The sequence below is a fragment of the Engraulis encrasicolus genome, chromosome 10 (assembly GCF_034702125.1).
Source record: "Engraulis encrasicolus isolate BLACKSEA-1 chromosome 10, IST_EnEncr_1.0, whole genome shotgun sequence".
Taxonomy (NCBI): domain Eukaryota; kingdom Metazoa; phylum Chordata; class Actinopteri; order Clupeiformes; family Engraulidae; genus Engraulis; species Engraulis encrasicolus.
Genome location: NC_085866.1, coordinates 3,210,406 through 3,230,559, shown reverse-complemented (window position 1 = coordinate 3,230,559; position 20,154 = coordinate 3,210,406). Strand labels below are relative to the sequence as shown.

At 42.7% G+C, this 20,154-nt stretch overlaps 1 protein-coding gene across 1 annotated transcript; it reads right to left on the bottom strand.

Annotated features, from left to right (window-relative positions):
* Window positions 1-1,542: 1,542 nt before the first annotated feature.
* On the bottom strand, window positions 1,543-19,942 carry LOC134456494 (carbohydrate sulfotransferase 11-like). Its single transcript, XM_063207858.1, has 3 exons — window positions 19,444-19,942; window positions 6,388-6,470; window positions 1,543-3,024 (listed from the first exon to the last, which is right to left on the bottom strand). The coding sequence occupies exons 1-3, from the start codon at window positions 19,535-19,537 to the stop codon at window positions 2,179-2,181; spliced, it is 1,023 nt and encodes a 340-aa protein (XP_063063928.1). The 5' UTR covers window positions 19,538-19,942; the 3' UTR covers window positions 1,543-2,178.
* Between the last annotated feature and the right edge of the window lie 212 nt (window positions 19,943-20,154).

The following is a 20,154-nucleotide window of genomic DNA, read 5'->3' as shown; positions in this document are numbered from 1 at the left end:
TTTCACATTCACAGAATGACTGACATATAAATTATCAGTATTTCCCTTTTACATCTGAAATAGTTATTTGCAATGTCATATTAAGTTCAAATTGTTTTACGTAAATAAAACACTGAATGTCACAAAAGTGCAGGTCTTTATCTTTTTTTTTCTATCTCGGGGTGTGAACAAAACGAGCACCCTGCAACAAAATGTCATGATCAGTTCTACCATGGTCATGGAAACCTTTGTATGTTTTCAAAGCGTTGGAAAATGTTCCCTCACATTTCAACACGTGCACATGGCCCATGGGTGACTGTTATGTAATATTATAGCCGATTACTCCACCACGTAATTCAGAAACTGGAGCTTCTCCTGGTAATGTGATGGTACACTAGGCAACCTTTTGAGCAACACTATTGTGAAATAATTATGTAATATTTTGTTTGTTTATCACTACAACACTTTTATCAGGAGAACTTGGATCAGCAGAGGACGGATTTTTATTATAATTTTATCCGAAACTGATGAGGCGATCATGTCATTGCCCAGCAGCAACATAGCTCAAAAAGCTGCCCTGTGTATCATCCCCTTTAGAGAGGCAAGAGCTCTACTAAGGCAAAGTGCAGTATGGTGTAGTTTTGGAGTTAAGACTGAAAATGGTCTTCACAACACCTCCTCCATGTTGTGTCAAAGCCTTGTGGTCCGAAATGTGTCCCGCCCGTTTTAGAGATATTGCCAAGTCAAATGTGCAGTTACTACAATATCCAACCAATCCAACACCAATACTTTGAAGCCCATTTTCTCAGTTTCAATGTTGGCATAGAACAGTGTTTCTCAAACTTTTCGTGCCATTCCCCCCTTCAGAGGAAGGGTGTCTGTCTGCGCCCCCCTCGAGCAAAATGGTTACGAAAATACAAATAAATAGGCCGTCGCAAAGTTTATTAGAGCCTGATATACACGTACAGTATGGCGTATTATGTTCTCTAAATATTAGTGAATAAATTAATGAATACATTGTGATTGTAAAGGGAATGTGTTGACTTAATGGCAAAGCAGAAAAGTATTAAAAAAGAAAAACCTGACTTCACGCGCCCCCCCTCCAATACCTCCGCGCCCCCCTAGGGGGGCTTCCGCCCCACTTTGAGAAACACTGGCATAGAAGATACTGCAATTTGTCTTTGTAGGGCAGAAGTGCTTCTAGGTGTATGGCGAGCAGCAGGTAGTCTAGTCTAGTCTGCCCCACACTTTACTGTGTACACTACAGGTAGCTTCTATAGTTCAACAAGGCAGGCTCTGATGAGGGTCTCCGCTTCCCCCAGACCACAGCTATGCAGTGCAGTGTTTACACAGGCTGATCATGCTAAATAAAGAGACAAGTCTGGGAAAAAGCAACCTGTGGTGCCCTGTATTTCATTAGAAGGAAAACTGCCCAGTAACACCTAAGACTGCTGCTACAGCTGACACAAATTCAAACTTTTTTTAAAAAAAATGTTAACTTTATGGCTCATTTGATCATTTTTCATTACAACATGAGAGAAAGACCACGCTAGCATCGTAATCTCCAGTTCCTTCGCAATTTTGCTGGTGTTTTATTTATCTTCAAGTAGTCGACAGGAAAAGCAGAGTACATTTTAGGGAGAAAATGTTGTTCGAAATGCTTACTGGTCCACATTGCTTTCATTAAAACTGAATTATGAGATGCCATGGCATGGCTTCACTTAATCTTTCCACACATTAATTAGCAATAAATATGCTTGACAGAATAAATATGAAGTTATGCAACATGCATGGAACAAAGCTGGAAAGAAAGCTGTGTGACTGCGTTTTCCCTTTTTTTTAGAGAGAGGAGTCTTCCTTCTCCACATTCAACTGACACATAATAAGGCACTTTGACACCACAAAAGAGACGCCGTTTTGTGAGGCCTCATGTTGCAATCTCAACAGTCGGGAGTCAATGTACTCACAACGGTTGTTTTTTCACAACGGCTGTGTTGTTTTTCACAGTAGAGATGCTCCATTGAGCAACTCTTTTGTTTCGCCATTTCCTGCCAAAGTCTTTGCATTCAGGGCACGTCTGAGACCTCAAAATCAGTACAAAAGCACAAAAAAAACAAACATTCACAAAGAAAGAAGTAAACATTACTGACATTCACTGTCAATGTACCCATCCATCCATCCTCACATCCATCCTCATCCTCACCTCGAATTCAAGTAAGCTGGTGTGGAATAGTTAAAAAGTAGGAAGTCCATCCTGTAGAGATTAAAGAGTTTTTTCTTGTAGAAGGGGCTTATGTTCTCAAAGTACTTAGCGGCCATGTCCCCGTTGGTGCGTGTGGTCTTGGCCGACGTGGGGAAGCGCACCATGGAGTCCACCCCGGCCAGCTTCAGCAGGTACTGCGAGTCCTGCGCCAGCGTCTCGTACTTGCCCACCACGTCGTAGTGGATGAGGCACGGGTGGCAGAGCGAGTGCACCCGCTCCCAGTGCTCGTTGAAGGGCTCCTCGCGCTGCGTCCTGGGGTCCACCAGGTAGTAGACGAACTCCTCGAAGGTGACGTCGTCGCCGCGCACCAGCGAGCTGGCCTTGGGGTTCACGCGGTGCCGCTCCACGATCTTGGTGCCGTAGCGCCGGTGGAAGGCCGTGTTGTACTTGCGCGTGAACTTGTTGCGGTAGGCCGACACCAGCCGCTCGAACGGTTCGCGGACGAAGATGAACTTCAGGTAGCTCCGGAGACGCCGGTTGATCTCGGCGGGGGAGTACTCGGAGAGCGTGCGCAGGTTCCCCGGCACGTGGGCCTCGTTGGCCGGGATAGCTAAGGGGTCCCTGTAGCGCCCCCTTCCTGTCAGCACCATGAGCACGCGCTTCCAGTTGGTGCAGGCCACCTTGGGCACGTAGCAGTACAGCAGGCCGTGCTCGTCGTCCACCACCAGGTGGCGCAAGTCCTCGGGCGTCAGCACGCGCCGCTTGCGGGTGTACGAGCGGCAGACCTCCTCGAGCAGCTGACGCCGGCCCAGCAGGGACGCCTGCAACGCTGACTGCTCCAGCTGCAGAGGGATTACATTAGATTAGATTAGATTCGATTTGATTAGATTAGATTAGAAAGCTTTTATTAGTACCCAAACACATACATATATACAGAGGCGATTCTAGGGTCAGGTGGGGCCCCAAGCGAAAATGCAAAAAAATGAGCATTTGAACCAAAATCGCCACTACTGTGGTAAAATGTGGGCTGTTATTCACTATCTAGGGGCTTGGGGGCCCCAAGTGGCTGCCTGCCTTGCCTGGTGGTAAGATGCACCTCTGCGTATATATATACATTTATATAAAATGAGGTAAATAGGCCTAAGTAAGACAACAGAACATGCTGACTGGTCCAACAGCAGAGTGAGGGAGGGACAAGAACCAGGAACAGGACGCATAGGAATCATCTGAGACACATGAGGTGTGATACAAAAAAGCAGGTTTAGTCTGGCGGGAATATTAATTTATGCCTCTTTTCCACTGCTGGTTTTCTGGTAGGCCTACAGCTCGAAACAGCGCGACTCGGCCACCACTTTTTGCTTTATGATTGAGCTGTGTCGTTCCTATTCGAAAAGCAAAAAAGTGGCGGCCAAGTAATGTTTTTTCGAGCTGCAGGCCTACCAGAAAGTGCCATTCAGTGGAAAAGAGGCATTAGATGAATATCATCATGTGGTAATGAAGAGAGGCCTGCACTGCAGACTAATCTATCTGCAGAGGAGAGAGACACAAATGATTATAGTGTAAATGAATGTGCGCGCTGTTGATGGTGTCCTCGGTCGTAATATAAGTAGCTTTGGACAAAATCAGTTGCTAATGTACGTAACGTACAACGCAATGTGATAAACGAGACACATGAGAAGGAGTGTGTTCAAGAAAGCAGGTTTTGTAGTTTAATTAACTGGGTGGGGACGTTCCTTCTCAGTATGTATGATGTGGTAAATAATCCTTCTGTAATCAGAGCCCTGTGGCTTTGCTTCAGGAATGAATGAAGCCAAGAGCAGACCATGCCTTCATTAAGAGGTCTAGGACTGAGTCTGAGTCTGAGTTTAACCCCTTAGCGCAGAGCCTATGTTATAACCTAACTGTCACCAACATTGTAATGGCTATGTCTTCATCTGTTACTTAAGGCTCTCTGTAACGTCATACCAATGTTGTTATGATGTAGTTGAGTATTTTCAGCAAATAGTGAATAGCCCCACCGGTGGGCCCATCTGCACTAAGAGGCTACCTTGGGAGTTATTTGTAGAGAGTTACTTGTGCACAATCCCTGGTGCTGAACAAAAAGATTACGTATTTTTGGAAAAAAAGGTTTGTACACTTTGGATTTTTTCTTCTTTAAGTTATTTTTTCTTCTTTTTATTTATCCATTCATTAATGGATAAATAAAAAGAAGAAAAAATAACTTAAAGAAGAAAAAATCCAAAGTGTGCGAACCTTTTTTTCCAAAAATACCTTGGGAGTTATGTCATGTGCCAACTACAGAGACAGCCTACTGGTTTGAGTTTACTTTGTGGGGCTGTAAAACCATTGGGAGTATCAAAGGCAATTTCAAATTCAGTTGATAAGTTAAATTGATTAAGCACAGAAAGCATTTTGGAAATATTATTTTATTGTTGAGAAAAAAAAAAGTTGAGTTGTCTGGAATGCCCGCAGATGGGTTTGGTGAAATCGCATAGACAAATTACTTAAAATTATAGCCAATATGTACGTATAATTGGCCTGAACAAAGACTGCTTTCTGTCAAGTTTTATGATGATTACACTTTGACAACATTTAGGGTGTGTATAAAAACTAAACTCAAATGGTTATAACAACTGACTGAATGCACATGAGGAATCTACCCGTAGTCGTGTTTATTAATCAGCATGAAATTAAATTGTGATGTATACCTCACGACTGTAACATAGTTTATTATAGGAGTAACAGCACAGGAACTGCATGGAAATACTTAAAGCTTTGTAGAGTGCTGCATTAAGCTGTCGGGAAAATGGGGTGAAAAGTTGAACTACATAAATCTATTAGAATCTAAATATGTTTTTAAGCTACTAATAAATATGAGAGACCACTTCAAAAAACTTCACCTACGGTAGGGCGGCAGGTCAGGGTTTTTTTTTCAGCGAAAAAATTAGAAAGCCATCATTCAGCGAGTCACCCCTGAATTCCGGCAGCGTGCCAGCTGTGTGTGTGTGTGTGTGTGAGAGCGTGTGTGTGTGTCTGTGTGTGTGTGTAGGGCAGGGGGCCGTGTGTAAGAAGAAGCTTTGTTTTCTTAGTAATTTCAGTTTTTCCCTCCTGCTTTTAACCCCGTGCCTCCCAGCACCCCTTCCCCTCCTCCAACAAGCATGCAGGGCTGCTAAACAGTGTTGTAGTCTACTTTTTTATGGTGGGTATACTGTATATTTGAGCATTTTTTGAAGTGGGTATACTGTATATATTTGTGCTATTCAAAACAATGGATAAATCAATTTTAAGTGGGTATACTGAAATTCCTGAAATTTAGAAGTGGGTATACTCCGTATACCCGCGTAATACGTAGACTACACCAGTGATGCTAAACCTCAGATAGAGCGCTCTCTGACCCAGACTGAACCAAGAACCTTGAGTGTATACCTTGACTGTATACTAAGAAGCTGGTTCAGGAGTAAACCAGGTTAAGTCGAGCGTTAAATCACCTAATAGAAGAGCCTGGAGTCCTCATTTTCTTTCGATGAGGATTCCAGGCTCTTCTATTAGATGATTTACTCTTATAATAGATGATTTACCTCTTAACTTAACCTGGTTTACTCCTGAACCAGCTTCTTAGTATAGACCCTTGGACTCACACTTGAACCAAAACAGGACAAACGACAACTGCACTTTGGAAGAACAAAAGTATTAGACATTAGAAGACAAATATGACAAAAGGGGAAGTGTAAAATTGATGACAGCTAACTTCACAATCAGTGTTAATAACGACTCAGTGTTACCCAAGCTTGGAAGGGTTGTTTTCTGCAATTAGTGTCATATGACATGAAATGCCCCAACATCGAAAAAATAACTTACCGTGCACAATTTTTGAAAAGGAACTTAAAGGGACACTGTGCAGGAAATGGTCAAAAAAGGTACTGCAACTATGCTGCTCATTATGTATGTATGAAAAAGTGCAATTTTTACAGTCATAGTGAATACTTGGAATTTCATGGTGGTGATAAATATTCATGAAAAAGGTAACATTAGTGAATGGGCAGCATGAATTCTGAAAATTAACAACTAAAAATCTCACACAGTGTCCCTTTAAGAATAAGCAGAATTATTATCTAGTCATCTAGCTAAGGTAGCTAACTATACGTCATTGTTCCTTACTGTAAACTATTAAGTGCTGTGCTGTCGTGAGTGTTTACTGCCGTTACCTGGTCATTGTCATAGAGCGTCTGCAAAGGGCTTCTCCGGGACTTTCCAGTGAAGTTTCGTCTCGGCCCAGCCAGAGTAACCACTACCAGACACACAAAGACATATAGACCACATCAGCAACACACACACACACACACACGAACACGCACGCGCACACACACACAGGAATGACTCATTATACTGTAAAGAAAGAACATTCAGAAGAGAAGAAGGCAAACGACCCAAAAAGACCCCAAATTCTTTCTTTACTTATTTTTTTTTTTACTTTCCTGGCAACAGTGAGTATTTTCATTCAAAGGGAAGTCATCCAGAACAATGCACAGGCCTCCACAATGCATAAGTCTCAGAAAGAAAATGCATCCTACTCCTAGCCTACCACCACCATGGAAGCAGATCGCCTCACAGAAGCTCCTCCTCAGTTATATAGGCTTGCGACTTGGATGATCAATTTCAATATGCTGTTGTATTGCTCACGCTACCCTTGACTTGTCAGTACCCGGTAATGCCACATTTTTTGGCTAAGCCCTTTCCGAGATATGAGCTATTCTAATGGGGGCAGCGTTTGTTTACATTTTTTTTTTTTAAATGAACATAGGCCTACTCCAAGTATTTTCCCAAAAGCTACCGCTGTTTGCTAGTTGTCCGCTGATGTTGCATAACCCTTCTGGGAATACATTTTTTTTAAAATTTGAAATGTAAACAAAGCGCTGCCCCCATTACAATGACCAAGATCTTGGAAAAGGCTGAAGAAGAAGAAGTCCAGGGTAGTGTGAGCATTACAACTGCATGTTGAAATTGACTGAACTGGTCCTTCAACTCATAAAAGTCATCCAGAACAATGCACAGTCCCTCCACAATGCACATTTCTCATAAAGAAAAAACATCCCACTCCTACCCTACCACCACCATGGAAGCAGACCACCTCAGAGAAGCTCCTCCTCAGCTATATAGGCTTGTGACTTGGATGACATGGTTATTAAAGGACCAGTTCAGTCAATTTCAATATGCTGTTGTATTGCTCACGCTACCCTTGACGTGTCAGTACCCGGTAATGCCACATTTTTTGGCTAAGCCCTTTCCGAGATATGAGCTATTCTAATGGGGGCAGCGTTTGTTTACATTTTTTTAATTAACATAGGCCTACTCCAAATATTTTCCCAAAAGCTACCGCTGTTTGCTAGTTGTCCGCTGATGTTGTATAACCTTTCTGGGAATAAATTAAACAAAATGTAATTTGAAATGTAAACAAAGCGCTGCCCCCATTACAATGACCAAGATCTTGGAAAAGGCTGAAGAAGAAAAAAAAAAACAAAAAAAAAACTCAGGTACTGACAAGTCCAGGGTAGTGTGAGCATTACAACTGCATGTTGAAATTGACTGAACTGGTCCTTTAACTCATAAAAGTCATCCAGAACAATACACAGTCCCTCCACAATGCATATTTCTCATAAAGAAAATACATCCCACTCCTACCCTACCACCACCATGGAAGCAGACAGCCTCAGAGAAGCTCCTCCTCAGTTATATAGGCTTGTGACTTGGATGACATGCTTATTAACTCCTAAAAAGCTGGTGTACTTTGCATGAGCGTTTAATTTGAACCATATTGGGGGTCAGCGGGGTCCACATTAAGACTCTGTCACCTTGGAGATCGGCCCATAAACCCCATCCACCCCTCCTCTCCTAATTCAGCATTTACATTCTCTCTCTCTTTCGTTCTTCTCTCTCTCTCTCTCTCTCTCTCTATAGGAACACTTTGTTCCTTTCTGCCGTCCAAGTCCTCTCCTCCCTTGCGCTGCACTCCCCCTCTCCTCTCCTCTCCTCTCCTCCCCTCCCCTCTCCTCTCCTCTCCTCTCCTCTCCTCCCCTCTCTCCTCTCCTCTCCTCCCTTGCGCTGCACTCCCCCTCTCCTCTCCTCTCCTCTCCTCTCCCTCCGTCCTCCCATGCTCCCTCCGTCTCCTCCCTTCTTCCCTTCTCCTCCCTTCTCCTCCCTTCCTCTACCCCTTCAGGCGGGGGTGCATGCCTGGCCCTGTACTGGGGCCCTTCTGCTGCTTCTTCAGAGCGTAAGATTGGTTTAGCACGTGTGCCAGTCAGCTGGAGAGAGAGAGAGAAAGGGAGAGAGAGAGAGAGAGAGAGAGAGAGAGAGAGAGAGAGAGAGAGAGAGAGAGAGAGAGAGGGACAGAAATATAGGGGGGGGGGGCATCTGCCCCTCTGCCATTCAAGAGACAGACAGAGAGAGAAACAGAGACAGACAGAGAGAGAGAGAGAGAGAGAGAGAGAGAGAGAGAGAGAGATAGAGAGACAGAGACAGACAGAGAGAGAGAGAGAGTCCCACTGCCCCAATGCCATTCAAGTCCCTCTGCCATTCAAAACTGAGAGACTATTGGGGACAGTGATGGTGGCAAAGGTAAGACTGTGTGGCTGTGTGGGTGGTTGAGTAAGGGGGTCTTATAACTCAGCCGAGGGTCTATGACGTACAGTACAGTACGTGGTCAGTGTGAGGGAAGCAGAGAAGAAGCGGAAGATGTGACCAAAGTTTTTTTTTTTTTTTTTAAAGAAGACGGTGGGAGGGGGGAGGAATGCACTCTCTGCCCTCTATGTACACATGGGAAGGGGGGCGGGGCTGGCCTGGCCTGGCCTGGAAGTTGTATGGTTGAGATTCACGGCTATTTACATAGTCCCACATCACACACACACAGCCTGCTCTTGCTCTTGTTAATGCCCAGATGCAGATGCAGCATCTTGACTGTTATAGGCTGTTACTATTACAGTATATTACACAAAAAGCTGACGCTTTTTATCCAACGCGACTTACAGTTCTTTTTTTTAAGTACAGGGTATTGGTTACAGTCCCTGGAGCAGTGTGGGGTTAGGTGCCTTGCTCAAGGGCACTTCAGCCATGGAGTGAGATAGGGAGTGGAAGGGTGGGATTCGAACTTGCAATCCTCTGATCTTAAGTCCACCTCCTTAACCCTCTGAGGTCTAAGGCTTTTCAGAGGCTTTTAGGCTGCTTGCACCACCCTGACATTTTCAAGTATTTTCATTTCATATATATATATATATTTGGGACCTGGAAGGTCTGAGGTTTATAATGGTGTGACTTATATGTTTCAATGACAAAAACTCACAGAGTTACAGATTTGTTTTTGGAGACCAATTGCCCTCTGAAGGGCACTCGGACCTCAGAGGGTTAACCACTTGGCCACGGCTGCCCGATTACGTTTCCTCAGCACAGCACAGTGCAGATAACAGACAAATACAATAGGAATCACCATAGAGGTCTTGGCAGACTGTGTCTTAGCTTTCTCAAAGTTCTGGTCAGTTTTCTTCCAGGCAACAGTTCTGGCTGTTCATACAATTATTCTGTTCTGCTTACACAAGAGCTCTGCTTTTAAAAATCAGTTTCATAGTCCTGTAGTAGTCCTCTCTCAGTCTTCAGCAATGTATACACTTTCTCACTTAACTCCCTCCCCCCTTACACAACAATGTTGTGTAGCTATAAAGAAATATCTAATGTTCAGAGCTATATAAAGTAGAAGACCTCTTACCGATGTAATTACAACACTAGAACAGAAGTATCATATCACATCTTCTTTAGGTTTGACTGTAATATCATAATACTAGTGCTGAAACTACATCGGTAAGAGCACCTCTACTTCTACTTTATATAACTCTGCTAATGTCTAAACAGAGTAGGCCTACTAGTTTTAGAGAGACATGTTGACAGAAGACCATCAGGTTTTTATGACAGGTCCGTTGAGTTCGGTACTTGTGAGGACGCTGGGGACATTTCCCTAAAATGGGACATTTCCAGTTCTCACAATGGGAGATTCCCACTTCCCAGTTCCCACAATGGAACATTCCCAGTTCCCAGTTCAGTGAAACTGATGTTTCAGTTACTAAAGCAGGGGAGAAAGGGGGCTTTTACATCCAACCATATTTGAGATATTTGTAGCCTTGTAATGTGCACTCCTTTGACAGTTCAGGGTCAGAGCAGTTTCGCTTCAGTGTAGGAACCTGCTCTCAGTCTCACCTTGAACTGTTCCTTTTGGGTCCACGCACCTGCATAATTCTCTAAGCATCTAGAGCGCAACAATAGCCTTGCTTCCACTCTTTTGACAGTGGAATGCTTTACTGTTTGTTGAAGAAACGTCACTACCATCATACTACATTACTACGACGACACTGCACAAAGTCTTCACTAATACATTACAACTTGGTCACTTGGTCATTCTGGTGACAACACATTTATAAGAGGGCTTGTTATGTTTGGGGATAAGTGTGTGTTGTAGGTTAGGCTTGTCACAATACTACAATTTTCATTTTGTGTGCCAAATATGAACCAGTGATTGAGTCTGAGAAATTCTCTCAGGACCCCAAGCAAGCCACCATACACTGCATAGTGAGTGACATGTCTTACCCAAAGCTGTATAAAGTAGAACTCTTAGTCTTACTGATATAATTACAACACGATGATGGCACGATCTGACATAGTTTAACCCATTTTGTCCTAAGCCCTTTTTGGGAGAGGGTGCCCTCTGCCTATTAAAGCCTAATTATCTCAGCCTCTGAAGCACACACAAACATGAAATGAGTTGCATTTAAAAGCTAGGACCCTCGTTTTGCCTTAGAATGTGCTCATTCAGCTCTAACTTACCCACATTTAAAAAAAAAACAGCTCAAATCTCAAGAGCCTGAATGCAGCGTATGTGTGTCTCCAGGACACAATGGGTTAATACACCAGTTATTAAACTGTACCTAATTAAGCAGATACACAATTAGAGTATGTCCACTTTTACTTTGTGCATCTCTGTTTTTAACAGGAACAACATTGAACAGGCAGGAATGACAATATTTACATATCAGATGATTGACAAGGAATTTCTTTTCCCTCCCCAAGACAAATCCAATTTCACTGTGGTCAACAGTTTATCATAACTAGAAACAGATACTCAAGTACAGTTTGTTTCCCATGACTAGAAACAGATCACCAAATGTGCTGTTCTCAGACACCTTGCTTTCTGCGTTCTGCTTCCGCGGTTGGACCAGACAGACACAACTTCAGACTGAGCTCTCTGATCTTCATTAAAACGCGGGCAAATAACTGCAGGCCCATTTGCTTTTCAGGCTGAGGCATTTACTGTACTGGGCTGGCAGTATTGATATCAATTGTGGCTACGATTGGGCACAATCCCTTCTGCTGAACAAAAAAGGTTTGCACACTCCTTTGGATTTCTTCTTGTTTAAGTTATTTTCCCCTTTTTAATCATTCATTGGCATGATGATGATATCAATGCTATGGATGGGACGAATCAACTTCTTTTAACAGTAACTGCAGGGCATGTGTGCATGCAAAAATCAATCCAGTGCCACATCTTTTAGAAGGAGGTTAACTGTATAAAGTATAAAGTAGTAGTATAAAGTAGTAGTATAAAGTAGTAGTAGAAGTACTCTTACAGATAGTAGTAGTATAAAGTAGTAGTAGAAGTACTCTTACAGATATAATTACAACTAGGGATGCAAATTATCGATTAATTCATTAATCATTAGTTGATAGCCTTATCGATCGACTTAAGATTAACTGATAAGCGGCGTTTTCCCCCCGAAATCTCAATGTTTCTAAAAAAAAAAAACACTACGTGTAAAACTTTTCATTAAAAATTGAGATAAAATACCACCCCTCTTCACACATACTCTTCAAATGCCCATTTAACCTGGGTCTCTTGTCAATTGAATTGTCGATTAATCTTTTTTAATCGATTAACGCATTGTTCGATTAAAGTCGATTAATCAATTATTCGTTTGCATCCCTAATTACAACACTGGTATTATGATATTATTACATAGTTGTAATATGATACTTCTAGTGTTGTAATTACATCTGTAAGAGTACTTCTGCTTCTTCTTTATACTCTGTTGAAGAGCATGTGGGCATGGGCATATTTTTAGGCGTGGATCAGGGCTTGACACTGGCAGCTGCCAACCAGCCAAATGCTGGTAAAACTTGGCTTTGGCTTGTAACAATTTCAGTCTCACTAGCCACTTTGACAGGTAACTTATTCTTTGGTGTGACAGTAGTAGCATTAATTGTATTGAAATACAAGAATATTCTAAAGGGTTAAAAATAACAATATAACATAAAAATATAACATAAAAATAACAACAGAACTCTGGCTCGTAGAAAGCCTAAATGGCTAGTGACACGGTAAAGCCACTAGCCACAGTGGCCAGCAAGCAGAAAAGTTAAAGCCTGGTGTGGATGGTGGGGACATGTCCATCCCACTTTGGAGATAAACCTAGCTTGTCCTCTCCCCACCACTTTTTCCACAAATATAATGCAAACATAGCTAACCCGGACAATTTGTCCCCACCATTTTCCAAGCCAAACCAACACCATTGCATGTGGGCATGCAAAAATCAACCCAGCGCCACATCTACTATAGAGAGATAGGAATAGTAGGCTACATTTTACATGATAAGTGACCGTCAGGTTTAAGTCCTCTATTCAGCAGCTGTTGCTAAACACACAGCAAATCACTTTTGCTGGCCTCAGAAGGCTTCAAGGAGGAAACTCATTTGGACCTTATCTGATCACAGCAACACGGAAGTCATGAGGACACCATGAGAGCTTATCACTGCTGAGGAGTGAGCGATGGTGGATTTCAGAACTGCCTCATTACTTAAAACTTCTGTACAGCACATCCAAGCTCACCTTGAGAATTTGATTTCATTGTTTATTTAAAGGTGCACTGTGTAGGATGGTGGTCAGTGTAGGTACTGCAGGTAGTAAGAAAAAGTACATTAAGTTTTGCAGCTAAAAATGTCTATTTCTGGAAATTCAAAATGGCGGAAAATGGAGAAGATCCCCCTTTCCATGTATGAAAACTGCAATTTTCCCATTCATAATGAATAATTGGAATTTGATGGTGGTTTTAAGTATTCATGAAAAAGGTAACATTTGTGAACGAGCAGCATGAATTTCGAAAATAAACTAATAAAATATTACACGGGTGTAATGTGGTCTGCGTTGTGCATTACCTCTCTTCACCAGCTCACACCACAAACAGACAGTTAGTTACATAATTAAAGTTACGTAATCACAGAGGAAACTACACACATTACATCCTTAAACGGTGCCCACAATTCTGGCTTTGCTCTGAAAGTCCCTAAAATATTCAGTCATCTTGATCAACAGTGGGGAGCGGAGGCCATTAGTGGGGGGCCCTTGGCAATATTAGTATGCAGAGAGAGAGAGAGAGAGAGAGAGAGAGAGAGACAGAGAGAGAGAGAGAGAGAGATGGGAGAGAGATGGACACACAAGAAAGAGCGAGAGAGAGAGAGAGAGAGAGAGAGAGAGAGAGAGAGAGAGAGAGAGAGAGAGAGAGAGAGACGGGAGAGGAGAGAGATGGGAGAGAGAGAGAGAGAGAAATGGAGAGCAGCCTTTTCAGAGTCAGCTGAGGCAAAGCAGCCTGGATGACAGTGAGAGAGATGGAGAGAGAGAGAGAGAGAGAGAGAGAGAGAGAGAGAGAGAGAGAGAGAGAGAGAGAGAGAGAGAGAGATCAGAGCCCCTTTAGAGTCAGCTGAGTGCAAAGCAGTGTGGATGAGAGAGGGGTCTCCTGGTGCCAAGTTACCCTCCTCAGAGCAATTGACTGCAGCCTTGGGCAAACGCTTTCAGACACACCCCTTGTTATACACATTCGCTGTTACCAGAATTCCAAGTTGTGCACTTTTATTCTCTGTACTTTTATAACCTTCTTCAGTGTCGTTTCCCCACTTCCCCAACACTGAAGAAGGTTAAGACTGAAAAGCCTGCCGGGCAATAAAAGTACACAACTTGGAGTGCTGTTCTGTTCTCTTCATTTAGTGTAATTCTTAAGGAATGAGCACTCAGTTGCTTTTTACTTGAGTTGAGCGTGTTATACCACTTAGTTTGTTACCAGAATTGCAATGACCAATGGGCTATTCCAAGAAGAACCTAGCTTAGTACTGTAGTAAACCAGGTTAAGTAAACCTTGTCACTTCCATCATCGTAGGTTTACTTATCCAAGTTTTTCACTTGACCATTTTCTTGAAATACTCCCCAATTTGCCAATGCTGAAGACTCTGTATAATGTTGTAATAGCATAGTTTGGTAGTTCTGTTTTTGTTTCGATGAATAATTAAGTGTTCCACTGGCACGCTGTGTGGATCATTACAGATATCGTCCACTGCTCACTACTATCACTATGCTCCCATACAAAACATGCATTACCTCCGCCAAGGAGGTTATGTTTATTTGGTCGGGTTGGTTTGTCTGTCTGTTTGTTTATTTGTCTGTCTGTCAGCAGGATAACTCAAAAATGTATGAACGTATTTGGATGAAACTGTGGAATTGTTGGAAATGACAAAAGGAACAAGTGATTACATTTTGGTGGTGATTCCAGGTTGAATGCTCAAAATGTCATGATTAAAAGTTTTGAGAAGGAATACTTTAGTTGTTGCAGACTTTGTCGTTCTGCTTGGTTTTCCTGGATTGATACAGCACCAAGACCACTAAAGATGTGTGTGAGTGTGTGCACGCTTAAGCTTTATGCTGGCACATCACATGAGACGTCAAACACAAGGCCTTTCTCTCAACACTAAACTATCCAAGCGACCAGTACATGCATTATTAATGGTTATATGGGCTGGGAGATCTCAAATTGAGCCTGTGATAAAATCACATCCAATCACAGTCATCAGAACCAAACATGTTGAATTAATCAAAAGGCAGATCCATCAAGCTTGTGTCATTTTGAACAACGAAAAAAAGTTTCACAATGTCAACTGTGCACTGATGGTTTAGGTGGTGTGGAGCAAGTTCAGCGGAGATGCTGACAAACTGTCTTCATATTCAATACAACTGCTTTCAGTTTGTTAGTACCATGAGATAAAAGTCATGATGAAGAACAATACTGGATGTCATGGGAAACCATATTCTGTTGTGGTTTGTGTTACCATGTTGTCCCGTTCCAATTTATGGCTAAATTGGTTAAGCTTATACAGTGCAAGTAACTACAGAAAATCTAATGCACTTGTTCACATCAGGCACACACAATCCTACTACATATACTTTATTAAAATGGTCTCTAAACATGTGGTTTGTGTTGCTACGTTGCCCTGTTCCAATGTATGGCCAAATGGCTGTCCAGTGTATCAATTTGTAAAGTAACTGTACAGAAAATCAAATGCACTTGTTTACATCATGAAAATGGCCACTAAAATATCACTGGGTTGTGAATTCTTTGAAGTCAGGGCGAAATTACCGGTACTTCTCTGAGTCACATACGTACGAGCTAAGACATCTCGTTGCTGTGGTTATAACCTTTCATCTTCTCCTCACAGAGGCTTCATAGCTCATCGCAGTAGGCATGTAGCTCAGCGCCACTGCAGCAGCAGATGACGTGATAAGAGGAGGGCCTCAGTAAGAGATGTGCTGATATGCTGTGTGGTCAGGCCACCTTTGATCAGGTTGTGGAACTGATGAGTCAATGCAAAATAAATTGCAAACTGCTGACAGACAAGCAGTCGTACTGATTCCAAAGGAGATTCAAGTGGCACCCTTCACTGTGGTGTGTTAGCTGTTCATGAAAGACATCCTGTCTGACTTCTGCTGTTGCTATATTGTTATTATATTTATACTATGTGGCTTCCAAGGGACTTACCAGGTTAAAAAAGGGAAGTGATAGGCTTACAAATCATATAACTCAAAACTATGACAAAAATAAAGAAAGTTTCTGGCTGAACACAATGTAAATATCCATGTGCTCACTACGGTAGATGCAGCTGAGAGTAGATCAAAGTGTCACAGACACATAGGCCGTAAAAATTGTGTCTTTCTTTAGTGTCACTGTCTCACCTAACCCAACCCTAATGTACAGTGCAAGTTTAGATACTTTTACATCTTATTGCCCACTTGTGACATCCTGCCTACAGTAATTAATGTAACAGGTTACTGTAAAACATTGGTGGGGAACCATTTTAATCCGAGGGCCACTTCAAACTTCATAAAGTCCTCCAAGGGCCGTACTACTGTATGAACACAAACCATGATTTCCTCCTGCACTTTGGGCCTATATATTGAAGGCGGCCACCTTTGCAACAGACCCCACCTTCACTAGGCCCACGGAAAATCTAACCTGATTGTATTGCAAATGTAATTTCTAACATATCTTTACAAAAAATGTCATACTTCATGTGAAACTGCACAACATTAAAATTGTGTCAGGGGCCAGACAAGATGGCCTCATGGGCTGTAAAAGGCCCTCGAGACATGGGTTCCCCTAGCCTCGCAACGCCATCCTCTGTACTCCATGCAAAGATTTTGGCTCCGCACATCGTCTGGCAAAAGCCTCGAGCTCGGTTCTCTCAGTGTTTCGCCAATCAGCAAACAGTTGAGAGTGGTGACGTAGAACTCACCCGCAAGCTCCGTTACTGATTGGTTAAGGTAACTATATTCACACTTTCGTTTTGTTATTTGTATGCTTTTGCGACGCTATAACGTAACAGGCATGCTAATAAAGCACAATATGGGTTTTAATTTGAGTTTGGAACTTCATTTAATTTAAATGATAGAGTAAGATCAGACCATCTCCCATCGTCCACGGAGACGGATTCCTCATGGCTTTTGCCAGACTGATTGACGGAGTCAACAGTCGGCTATTCGCCCAGGCTAGGGTTCCCCACCCTTGCTGTAAAAAATAGTACCCAAGACTAAGCTGTCTTGCTCAGTCATGAGCTCCTATCTGTGCAGAAATGGTACTTAGTCTGAGCTGTGCAATATGAGGAAATCACATACAAGTTCCTCAATTTTGAGGCCTTTGGAGATGTTGCCTTCCCGCCATTTGCTGAAAGAAAACTTGTTGTCAGTGCCTAGCACTGAGTGACGTGTCACATTGAATTACATGCTTTTCGTTTCTAGCATTCTTTTCGACGTAACCCTTTATTAGCAGTCCACTTGGGCATCACTTTAGTTTGGGAATCACACTCAGTTTATATTGAACATCATAATGGGACTAGGCCTAATCATTTCACACCTGCTCTCAACAGCTCTAGCAGAGGGTCTGAGTTTTAGGTCTCCATGTAACTTCAGATAGATAGAGCCTTGGACTGAGAGAGTGTCGTTCAGTTTATTTCTTTTCCAAAGTTTTCATATTGCATACCCTTTAGTCCGTCTGCATCACTTTACACTAAACATCTAAATGGAAGAAATCGCTCAATTCTATTTCTCAGCAACTCAGTGGGCAGTGGGCCTGGATTTCTTGCTACTTCTCAGAGGGGTCTTTTGAGGATGCAGACTAGCGCGCTATGCTCCTGAGAATGGTACAACCTCCCACGACTCGCTCAACTCAACCTTGGGGCTTTCTGGGAGTTTCGGTCACTCCCATCCTGCCAGGCTAATTGTGTCCCTTCTCCTTCAGCTCTACCCCAGGAAGATCGAAACACAATAGGTCTTGGTTGTGTGCTTCCTCTTACAGGTATTTAAGATAAGCTCACAGACGTGAGTGTTGCGAGTACAATGTAGGATCATATTTACTTAGACAACCTCTGCTCTCAATCTCATGCCATTATTCTTTAAGTCATTTGCCTATACCGTACCAGGAAGAGGCCGTTGAGGAAGTGTAGTGGTTTTGTGGCTGACTGGTTGGTAGTCATGAGAGAGAAACAAGAAGACAAGTAGGCTAGGCTAGTCAACAAAGGAGAGAGGGCATGGCTTTAACCCGTTAAGACCAAAGGTGTAGGTTTGGCTCGAAAAGTGGTGGGGACATTTCAATCGCAAATTGTCCGGATACCGGTATGCTGTTTTTGCATTATATTTGTGAAAGAATGGTAGGGACAAGCTAGGTTTATCTGGAAAGTGGTAGGTATGGACATGTCCCCACCGTCCCCCCTAAAATTACGCCCATGGTTAAACCTATACATTTACCAGAATGGTAATGACCAAGTCGTAGTGCATTACTTAAAGTGGAAATGAAGCAGTGACCTAATATAGGGGTCTATAACACCAGTAAGATAAGCCAGCAAAAAATTATAATAGTTGTCAGTGCTTCATTTCCACTTTAAGGCCCTGTGTTATGTAATAGTAGTGTCGTACTATGATAGTTAAGTTTTCAATAACTAGTAAAGCTTGCCAAAGGAGTATGGTGTGCATTATGGAACCACCATGAGGAGTGCTACAGTCAGTCCTAATGGTTATTTTGACCTTTTTATGGCCCCATTTGGGTCCACAATATAGTGCCCCTGTCACGTAGTCAGTTGAGTATGTATGGTCAGAAATACTCCCCATGTGGTTTCAGTTTACAAGGCCAGAGGTTGAGGCAGCTCACAGCCCCTCAGAGTCAGACTGAACAGCACAGGCCTAGCTGTAACTCTGTACACAACACAACCCTCCAAACCAAGTCAATTTCCAGTGATAAGTTAGTACAGTGCCTGCATATGCTTAACTTAGATGTCTGTTGTGTTGTGTTATAAGCTGTGCTTTCACATAAGCCATCCAATCCAAGATGCCAAGAAGGCCATAGCTCACTTCATAATATGCTTCATCAGGTTCATCTACTCTTCATTGACTTCCACACTATTAGTGGAACAACAACCACTGATTGATACTCATCACTAAACAACTGTAGGCTACCTAGTTGTTGGTATGACCTAGCCTACATGTAGGCCTAAAATAAACCTTTTAGGCTACAGGCCTGGCCTAATAGTCACTGATGTTAAAATACAGCTTCTGATTAAAGTAATCCACTTTTCAGTTCTATGAGCAAATCTACCACCTGTCTATCAACAAAAGGCATGGCCCAAAGTTTAACTCTGTTTAACCAGCGTGGTAGTGGAAACAAAAATGTCCCTGACGGAAGCGCTATGGAAAAGTTGACCATCTTGTTCCCCGTGCGACATTTGATTGACACTTGTGACACTGAACTAGGATGCTACATAGCCTGTTGCCACATTTAGCCAAATTGCAACAGATAACGGTTAAACGAAGACGTTGATTAATTGGATTCAAACTGATTCTGAAAACGAACGTAGGCTACTCACCAGATCTAGAGCTGTTCTGAAAATATAATATAAGAAAGAAAAAGGATCCGAGGCACGTTGCCAGAAAAAGTCGTCCCACTTTGATCTTTCTCATTATTCTCCGATAGGATGGAGCCCAGTCCCACAGTGGCTCATGCGAGACAATCCATGTGATGCTGGCTCACGAACGACGACATCTCGATGTAGACAAAGTTCTCATCGGGGATTCCAACTAGTTCTAATCCACTAGTAGCCGAGTTGTTTTGTAACAAAGCCGAGGCAGTCTCAAAGAGAAATAGTGAACTTGTAACCAGCGCATCCTCCTCGATGAATGTTGCCAATGCTATAGAACTCTATGACACAGTGTTGTACCGTGCACGAATAAATGTCGCCTTCGTCTGCGCGTGGGAGCCAATTTCTGATGGTGGAGAGACTCGTAAAACGGTGCGTATCTGTCAAGTATCACTGTGGTTATTCGGTGTCTTCCGCTGTCAAAATGTGACTTCCCCAAAACATGGAGGGCACAGTTTCAAAGTTTAAACCATGACGTCAGTCCCCCCGCTAGCCTGAGGCAGCAGCACAATGCGTGCAATGAGCAGCGAGCCAACCAAAGCGGTCACCACGACCCCCAACAGCTTGACAAGACTTTGTTTACATTTCATTACATAACAAATTAGGGCAAATACAATTTTAGCGATCACAACAGAAATAATTAGGCATTTGTTTCAGACA

What these genes read in the sequence shown, in the direction of transcription:
- LOC134456494 (XM_063207858.1), bottom strand. Translation starts at nt 19,537, where the DNA reads ATGAGAAAGATCAAAGTGGGACGACTTTTTCTGGCAACGTGCCTCGGA. An exon ending in TCAGAACAGCTCTAGATCTG is followed by an intron (nt 6,471 to 19,443) that starts GTGAGTAGCCTA and finishes TGTGTCTGGTAG; the next exon opens with TGGTTACTCTGGCTGGGCCG. An exon ending in CGCTCTATGACAATGACCAG is followed by an intron (nt 3,025 to 6,387) that starts GTAACGGCAGTA and finishes ATCCCTCTGCAG; the next exon opens with CTGGAGCAGTCAGCGTTGCA.